The sequence below is a fragment of the Lottia gigantea genome, assembly GCF_000327385.1.
Source record: "Lottia gigantea unplaced genomic scaffold LOTGIsca_81, whole genome shotgun sequence".
NCBI lineage: Eukaryota > Metazoa > Mollusca > Gastropoda > Lottiidae > Lottia > Lottia gigantea.
The window spans coordinates 952,060-962,332 of record NW_008710694.1 but is presented as its reverse complement, the minus strand read 5'-3'; the positions used below and the strand labels follow the sequence as shown (position 1 = coordinate 962,332).

At 33.0% G+C, this 10,273-nt stretch overlaps 2 protein-coding genes across 2 annotated transcripts; one reads left to right on the top strand and one right to left on the bottom strand.

The window, feature by feature from the left end:
- Window positions 1–3,944: 3,944 nt before the first annotated feature.
- LOTGIDRAFT_55380 (hypothetical protein) lies at window positions 3,945–7,058 on the top strand (the record flags this gene model as incomplete). The annotated part of the gene is made up of 5 exons (XM_009067242.1): window positions 3,945–4,265; window positions 4,527–4,643; window positions 4,996–5,074; window positions 5,906–6,006; window positions 6,936–7,058. Coding segments are annotated over 5 exons (741 nt in total), but the record flags the coding sequence as incomplete, so codon positions are not given.
- Window positions 7,059–7,580: 522 nt separating this feature from the next.
- On the bottom strand, window positions 7,581–7,991 carry LOTGIDRAFT_132797 (hypothetical protein; the record flags this gene model as incomplete). The annotated part of the gene is made up of 1 exon (XM_009067321.1): window positions 7,581–7,991. A coding segment is annotated over one exon (411 nt), but the record flags the coding sequence as incomplete, so codon positions are not given.
- Window positions 7,992–10,273: the final 2,282 nt, after the last annotated feature.

The following is a 10,273-nucleotide window of genomic DNA, read 5'->3' as shown; positions in this document are numbered from 1 at the left end:
CACATGTAATGATGTATAGAGATAAATAATAAACATTAAAGGACCTCTCTGCTATGTAAATTGGGCCGGTGCCCAATTCCTTTTTGTCGATGACAGCTGAAGTGTTATCTTGGTGGGACCTTATACCTTCTGGTGGGGGGGGGAAATTGGGCAAAATTACCATGGTGGCTTAAATCATCAAAATTTTGTCTCCCGCTTCAAAGATAAACAACACTTTCGTGAGAATCACGTTGTAGCTGAGTTTTGACCAATCAGATACAGAGAACAGATTTACCTCGGACCGACTTCTTTACCGGAACCTGCATCGATTAGATAAGCGAATCGATGAATTATGTGTAATTCTACTGTTTCCATTTGAAAATCTGTGTTATATACGACACTCTACACTGAAGAGTATAGGATCATGCGCTTGGACAATTCTCACCAAATGTAAAAGTGCAGCCGTCCCCAGACAGGTAAGCAGATGTCAAACTGTCAAGGTTTTCATCTAATGTTACTAAAAATAGACATGCCCTTTACTGTCAAACAGATACTGATCAGAATTGCATGTAACCTTAATGGACATTTTTCAACAGGCCTCAGCCTCTGCCCCTCTGTGTTGGAAGATGTCATGTCATATTTTCACAACTTTTTTTAAAAATAAATATACATAAAGCATTACCGGTACTCTGTTCTGTTTTGATGAAATGATAACCAGGACCGTAGCGGCCCACGGCCTCAGGGGGGGTCAAATGTTTTTAAGGGGGACTCAACAAGTCATTTAAGCCATCTAAATTTTTCAGACCCCCCTGGCTTCTCTCTAGCCAAGGGCCTAATGATAACAACTACAAAGAGAAATCTTGCAAAATCTGGTGTTGGTATTGCAACGTAATAAGGTACCGGTACAAAAAGTAACACTAGGACATTTAATTATCATGACCACATATACTCATCCTTTTTAGCGGTTCAAAATTACACAGATTATTATAATGAACACATGGTAGGCTAATCAGTTGAGTACCGAATTTCGGGAAAAAGTATTTTACATAATATGTTTCATTTCAAAACAATAGAAGTTTACATTATTTTGTCATTAATATTTTTGTTAATCTTTTTACTCAAGTGAATGAAATAATTATTCTTATTATTCTGATCACAAACAAATCATGATATTGAATATTGTTTTTAGCTTTCGCAGTAATCAAACTTGTATTATACAATGCCAATGGAAGTATTTAATCCACTTAAAAATATTTGTCTAGCTTCCTACACCTTCAAACAATCTGTATGGAAATCTGAATTCAGGGTTACAGTCTATGATTTATACGGAAAGTAAGTAGATATATTGAATTTAATTTTAAGAGATAAAATTATGGCAAGAAATTCAGACCTGCCATGAGAGTAGATTCAAAATACCAATATAAGAATTTGACCTATTAAATCTGAATTCAGGGTTAATTAAGTATTAACAGAGAAATAATGATACATGAAATGACACAGAATGGGATAGAGTATCAAGACTGTAATATATGGTTTTGATTGTCAAATTTATGGCTTGGTGTTATTAAGTTATATGGAGATTACATTAAGAAATTATGTGATGTTCAATATATTCAACGATTTAAGTGTACCGGTATTTAATTTTGCCCATTTGTAATAATGTGAGGTTTTGGCAAATAAGCAAAAGCTTTGTAAAGAAATGGGGTGAGACTAAGCTTATGTATGTAAAAAAATTAATTCACGAAATTTGTACTTGGCACTGTGGATTGGTAATTAAGAACAATACCCAGATAGTAAGAAAGTTACGGTATTCAAATTGAAATGAGTTGTTGACCATAGCTAGTGAATAGGTACATACAGATATGGAAAATAAATTTCTTAGTACATGTACAGTATAGGCAAAGTCAAGGCACATGCTTAATGATTGCGTAATATCTGGTATTTTGCTATATGGTAAGCTTACCTATTATTTTTATATAGTATTGGGTATTATTGAATTAATTTTTATACGCCCACATGAAATGGGGGACGTATATTGCTGTCACCCATGTCCGTCCACAATTGCTTGTAAACACTCTACAATACACAATTCTTGACAGATTTTGACAAAACTTGGTATGAACGTTTGTAATCACCCAAGGATGAACCCTATTGAAAATCAGAAAAATCGAAAAATATTTAGTATAAGTTATTGCCCTTGTTCTTGAAAACGCTTTCAAATTTAGCTCTAAAACACTAAAAGGCATGATTGTTGCTAGATTTTGACAATACTTGGTTTTATTATTCAGTCCTGCGCTGAAGATTGAATATTTGCCTTCTAGAGTGTTCATGAGCTAAACATTGAACACGTTTTCAAGAACAAGGACAATAACTCTTACTCAATATTATTCAGTATCGCCCTAAAGAGTTCACAAGAAGTGTATGACTGAAGGTTGAATATTTCATGGTGATTGTTATTGTACTGCTTAATATTTTTTATTCAAAATCAAAGCTGCCAGTGGGCGTATATAACCATGCCTGGCAAGCTATCTTAAAGATGTAAGCTTACAGTTTGTTTGAATTAACATTGAACATAATATTGATTTAATAACTTTAGCTTTATTATAGTTTGATACAGGATTGAACTTTGACTTTGTTAGACAATGATATAAATAACCCCCTATTCAGTAATCTTATATAATATGTATTACTGATGATATGAATAACTGTAAATACACTACTGTAATAGATTGTGTAACAAGGTAAGACAATAGGTACACCACTGTAGTTACACTGGTCATAATTTAATACACTTAGTTATCTCTGGTTTCTGTATATTGATACATTTATACAGTACAGAAATAAGGTAGAACTATTTTGATATAGATCTTTTTATATGCCCACATGAAATATTGAGAATATATTGACCTCGGTTCAAAAATGCTTGTGAACACTCTAGAAGGATCAATTCTTGCTGGATTTGAATTAAATTTGAATAGTTATATATTTATTTATAAAAAGTTGTCATATGTTATTTGGTGAATGGCTTCATTAGACAAAATACTACAAAATTATTATTCAAATTCAAAAAAAATTCTGTGTGATCTGTAAAGTTTTGAAATATACATTAGCAGCAGTAAGAAAAATTCTTCTCAATTGGTAAATTCCAGTTTTATCCTCTGATAGAACTGATAGTACAAAAATATTAAAATCATAATTTGATATTACAGTACTGGTATTAGTATACATATGTGTATAATTGATTTTAATGATGGTTTAGTATACATAATTAAGTTTTGATTATTGTTATTATAGAAACCAATGTACCTATATAATTATCTTTATTGTTTATTCAAGTTTTATTTATAAATAACCTATAATTAATCAATATCTTCCTATTATTATTTTATATGTATAGATATAAATAATAAACAATCAGAAATTATTCCAATAATAATGGTTTATCATATCATAGTGTTTTATGGTGTCACAATCAAAAAGGTTTTAGATATTATTAGCAGCTTTCTCAATAATGACACTGGAATTGCAGCAACTACAGATGTCTAATTGGAATGATGCACATGATGATATCTGTTTTCCTTGTACAGATAAAAAGTCAGATATCTTCTTCACAACCCTTTAATATTATTGAAATATGATAAATGTTTAAAGAGAAAAGGGATCATCTAATAGTGTGATCTGATACAAGTGATAGTTGATAAGAAACAAAGATATTGTGGAGTAATGCTCTATGCACCCAAACGGTCTTTGTTGCTGATATTTGTCAGCGACACAAATCTGGAGTAAAATCTTATGTGTGCCCACGCTTCAAGACAAGATTAGTGCATTTTCCTCTCACTTGCATGATTCACATTTGATTCTACTCTACTTTCAATTTCAGGTGTTAGAGTGTAGATCTAGTCTGTATTATCACAAAGATGGTGGATATTTTAACATCTAAAAATAAAACATTCACTGAGAGATTTGACTTTATTCTTTCTGGTGTGAATTTTGATTTACCAGGAAATGGAGGGAAAGAATGTTCAGAGTTTCTTCCTTTAACTCAAAGAATTATAGAAAGTATATTATCATTATTATTAGCTGTGTATTTAATATGGAAGTTTTACCCCAATTTAAAAGTTCCACTTGTTGGTAAAGATGCTCTGGATCGTGAAATGAACTACTGGGGAAAACGGGTTATGTTGGTGATAATGTGTTTAACATTTGGAATTGAATTAGGATTTAAGTTTGCTACTCGACAGATGATCTGGATTTTTAATCCATGCCACATGGCCACTATAATTCAGGTAACTATTATGATTCATTTCGATTATAAGATAAGTATCCCATAAGCAGTATATTTAATTATTAAATTAAGCCAGTTAGTTAAATTTCATTTTGATAATAGGCAGAATGGACAATAAACAGAGGTGTTGTGTGCTACTGGCTGTGCATGTTTAATTTCCCAAATAAAAAAGGGTGAGTTTATGCTGCTGTCTTTCCCTCATTGCACACTGATTGATGTACTTCCAAAGCTCTCTTTCATTTAATAATATATTGTCTTTCAGATTTATTTATTAGCAGCTCCACCAAGTAAACATGTAACTGGTATATTTCGACTTCATATGCATATGTTAACTGGTGCACCTATAGCTCTTTTCTTTCCTGTTATAAATACTAGATTGGTATGTTTATTTATTTTTTAATGACCCTGAATCTATTGCTATTGTCTTAATTAAATTGAGACCCCCTGTAGGTTACTAGTTTTGGGTTTTTACCTAGGAAAGTTGGAATCAGCAATATGTATGGAAATGATCTTCCAAGGCATCTTTTTAATGGAGGACTAAGAGATAAATGCCTCACCTTTGAAACACGACCAAAGTTAAGAAATGCGTTTATTTTCAATTATGTATTCAAATCCACCCATACCCTCTCTACCTCTGTACTTCTCTGTTTTCTCATACAGTGTATTATTTACATGTTGATTGATGATTTTCTTTTGAATGTATTAATTTAGTTGTATGAAATGTGTTGTAGTTGGCGTTTGAAGCTGAGACATATTATATACAACATATATTAATGTTAGTCATACCATTTTATTTGATGAGAATGGGAGGTGAGTAGTTTCATACCTTGCCTTTAATATTGGATTGGCTCTTTATATATGCCCACATTCAGTTGCGGTTTACTGGGGCAGGTTGAATGTAATGAAGGGACACCGACCAAGGTTGAGATTAAAAATGCGACATTTCTGTAGAAATGCATAGACGCAAACCTGCCATGAAGCCTCTGAGAATTTCTCCAGCTTGAAAATTTTTGAAAATAGAATGTATTAGGTTCATTCTGACATAATTTAGACCAAAAACATACAGAAATAATATTTTTATATTTTGTAGAAATGTAGTGAGGGTTCATTTTAGGGTACAAACCATTTTTGTAGAGGGGCAATTGCCTCCAACCCCCCTAGTCCACCAACTGCCCACATTTCCCTGTGTGAATGTATATTACTCTCATCCATTTGTGTCTGTTTGTTCACATTTCCATCGGAATGCCCTACAATCTGCAGTTATAATCAATTCTTCCTGGTAAAGTCAAAATTATCTTCTGTGGCATGGACTTGTGTTTGGCGACTGCTTGTACTATTTTGTGTAGAATTTGTTTTATTGTTTAGTTTATCGAAGATCTGTGCCCAGTATTTCCCTTGTTTAATCTTATGGTTATGTTTAGTCTTTACTACAATGGGATTATTCTGGCAACTGGAGGTCTTAGAGGTTGTTAAAACGCTGTCCTGGCTTTCATATTCTCTAAGACCTAGGGTCACTGTTTCTTGGATATCCTAGCGCTAAGATTGTTTCAAGATATGTGGCCTGGATATCATTCATTGTATATTATGGTAACAAACAACTATTCATATTGAGTAATGAATTAATTTATTTCTTTTTATCAGGAGTGTACATTCCAGAACAGCTTGGTGATTTTAGTTGGACTATGGTAGCTCTAGGATATTTAATAGCATACCATTTCCTTCCCTTACAAATTATAGCTCTTGTAAGTATTGTTTACCTTCTTTTACCAACTTTAGCTCTAGTAAGTATTGTTTACCTTCCTTTACCAACTTTAGCTCTAGTAAGTATAGTTTACCTTCCTTTACAAGTTATAGCTCCAGTAAGTACTGTTTACCTTCCTTTACCAACTTTAGCTCTAGTAAGTATAGTTTACCTTCCTTTACCAACTTTAGCTCTAGTAAGTATTGTTTACCTTCCTTTACCAACTTTAGCTCTAGTAAGTATTGTTTACCTTCCTTTACCAACTTTAGCTCTAGTAAGTATTGTTTACCTTCCTTTACCAACTTTAGCTCTAGTAAGTATAGTTTTCCTTCCTTTACAAGTTATTACTCCATTAAGTACTGTTTACCTTCTTTTACCAACTTTAATTCTAGTAAGTATAGTTTACCTCCCTTTACAAGTTATAGCTCCAGTAAGTACTGTGTACCTCCCTTTACCAGCTTTAACTCTAGTAAGTATTGTTTACCTGCCTTTACCAACTTTAGCTCTAGTAAGTATTGTTTACCTGCCTTTACCAACTTTAGCTCTAGTAAGTATTGTTTACCTGCCTTTACCAACTTTAACTCTAGTAAGTATTGTTTACCTGCCTTTACCAACTTTAGCTCTAGTAAGTATTGTTTACCTGCCTTTACCAACTTTAGCTCTAGTAATTAATACTAATTATTGTTTACCAACTTTAGCTCAAGTAAGTATTGTTTACATTGTTTATGTGGTGAACAACAGATTGCTTGAATACCAACTTATCAGCCAATAAAGCTCTCTTTTATATGAAATTTTGTCATATTTGTAAGTGTATCATCCTAATTTTCAATCAGACCTCTGTGGTACTTGCAATGCCTCATTTATCAGTGTCCCTGATACACGTAAACAGTTTAGGAAACTTCTTTACAATTCTTTTAATGTTTTTTTCAGCTATCCTATGTGAATTTGAATAATATGTTATGTCCAGCCATATCAGATCCTTTTCATGGACCATACTATAGACTGTGTGGAATCTCCCATCAAATCATTCTCATCCCAACCTTGGGCAAACTGTACGCTTGGATAGCCCAGTATTTTGACAGTGGATCAAAACACGAGTTTAGTGAAGAAGAGCCATGGTTGATGTCAACAGAGAGCAAGAGTAAAATAAAATTCAGTCAATTTAATGGTAGTGGTGATAGTAAAATTAATGGTTACTGTAAAGACAAATAAAGTGTGGAATTTAATCACAACATTAAATGGATAACAATTATGGCTTTATTTGACAATATGAAGTCACGACCAGATACTCTCATCTTTATCAAGCTAATGGTAACATATTTAAGAAATAGTTGGAGTTGGATTATAAGATAAAATGTGTATGTATGGAGAGACTTTTCAGGTCACCCTCTATTTAAAAGTCAGAGATATTGATCTGAAAGTTGTAACATATTTTTTAACTGAATCAGCTGTACTGCACTTCTACTGTACACTCTTTTTTTATTGATATTAATATTCGCTTGATGTTTCTAGATTATAATGTTATAAAGTTGGCCAGTGATGAAAGAAGGCACAATGAATTCATTGATGCCAAAGTCATGAACACATGGAGTCATAGTGTTGAGCACATGGAGCCATAGTGTTGAGCACATGGAGCCATAGTGTTGAGCACATGGAGCCATAGTGTTGAGCACATGGAGCCATAGTGTTGAGCACATGGAGCCATAGTGTTGAGCACATGGAGCCATAGTGTTGAGCACATGGAGCCATAGTGTTGAGCACATGGAGCCATAGTGTTGAGCACATGGAGCCATAGTGTTGAGCACATGGAGCCATAGTGTTGAGCACATGGAGCCATAGTGTTGAGTGCATGGAGCCATAGTGTTGAGCACATGGAGCCATAGTGTTGAGCTCATGGAGCCATAGTCTTAAACACATGGAGCCATAGTTTTGAGCACATGGAGCCATAGTGTTGAGCACATGGAGCCATAGTGTTGAGCACATGGAGCCATAGTCTTAAACACATGGAGCCATATTTTTGAGCACATGGAGCTATAGTGTTGAACACATGGAGCTATAGTCTTGAATACGTGGAGCCATAGTCTTGAACACATTGAGTCATAGTCTTGAGCACATGGTCAAATGGACAAATAAGGAAAAGGAGTTATTATAATCTGATGGTAAAGACACATCACGATCATCTGAAAGAAGATAGTATAATTTAATTGATATATACACAAAACTTACTTTCTTGCAAGAGATGAGTATAAGTAGATGAGGACATTGATAAATAATAAACTATAAAGACATAGATATAAGTTATAGATAGAGATAACAGTGTAGAATAATTTAAAATTTATATATATGATTAATGAGATTTTGTGTTGTAAAGAATAGGTGCAATCCAGACACCTGACTGAAATTTTCATAAGAGGCCCCTGATCATGTGTGTAAATAGTATTTGATTGAAGTCAGAGATTTGTTTTAAGTATTTCAGGGGCCTTATTCTTAAAAACTTTACTTTAGATGATTTTAGTGTTCCAGTCACCTGATTGGTCAATCATTGAAATTGATTTTAAATTAAGTTTTGTCAGATTACTGTATTTCTTAAATTCTGAATTTTTTTTTTTAAGTTTTGGAGAAAATTTATTACCATGTCAGCCTAAGAATAACAACCTAAGTAGTAGAAATGAATATGAACACTTTTCAGATTGAAGATTCTACTTCAGGTTCATATACAATTTGAAAAAACTATAATTGGATTAATCCTACAGGTGCAATAAATGTTAAAGTTCTTATTCATTTTCAGATCTATTTTAATTTTAGGTGTATTATTCTAGAAACTTAACTGAAGTAAAATCTGGATTTTAAGAAAAAGATTAATTTGCTTTAGTTATAATGTTCAATTTAAATCAATATTGATGGTTGGAACACTAAAATCAATTAAACTTAGTTTTGAAAGTAAGGTCCTTGGTATTGTTTGCACTTTAGCACAGTTGATTTGAGTGTTGGTTGTTTAGATGATGTTATATGCATGACTGTGGGTTCCAATCTCGATTGGCGAGTAAAAATCCAATGACCTTGAATAAGTCATCTTCACTTATAATTCCAGTTGACCCAGCTGTAAATGGGTATGGATAATCCTGGAAAGATCAATGTCAAGAGGTTTGGCCAAGGACTAGCTGGAAGAAAGGATCCTTAACTGTGAACCTAATTTGTTAAACTTGTAAAATATAGTGGTTTCTTTCTTTCATGAGTTCTATACACCGATTAAGCGTAAATTAAGGCTATTTCCCTTCTTTCAGTTGGAATGCATTTTATTGTTTTGTATTTTATTATACATGTGCTAGTATTTATATTTATAATATATTGATCAAGTTAATTACTCAAGGAACTTACTTATATTCAAACATAGTTTTAATCATCAAACACCATTAGACAGGTACCCTCATTCCATAGAGATCACCATTTGCATCTGACTGCGAATAATGAAAATGGATATGAGTTACGAGAGTTGCATTCAAAACTTATGCGAGCTTTTCTTATTCGCAACCATATGCAACTGGTGATGGCTTTGGCTTAAGGGCCACTTTAAACTGAACATGATTCACAGACAAATTTTGACAGATCAAAGATGGAAAGTGTAGTAACCTGCAGAAAAAGCCTGTAACAAAACAGTCAGATGTGCTTTTTAAATTGAAAATTGATCTTGTATTTTATCAGATGTAATTGTTAGGCAACAGAAATGAAAACTTACTTAATTGAAACTAGATAGTGAATTTTATTTATTGTAAATATTGTAAACTTACACCACATGATTATCTCCCTTTATGGTGGAGACTGTGTACATTAAGGTGGTTGCTTGATTGGTGAGTTCTGAACCTGTTCCAATCAAACTGTACAAAAGCAGATATGTCACATTAAAAGTTAACCCTTGTATTTCTTTCTTTGTCTTTAAAGTTCTCCTTTCACCTTCCTTTTGCGGCAAATATGATTTGATTTTGAACCCCGTTTCAAGGTATTTTATTGATCTTCTGGTTGCTTCCATGTATCATGAACAGCAGGAAGGGGCAGAACTCACAGATCGAGCATCATCATATATATATATTTATTAATTAGTTAACCCTCTCAAACACATGTAGATATTGATTTCATGGTAATTCCAAGTCTGTCATCTTTTCAACATTGGATCACCAATCAGTGCAAAAACATTTGAAAAAGGTCAGGAAACACAAAAATGTCCTTGTAAATTTCCCTCTTTTTGAAAATTAAGAATTATTTCAGGTATT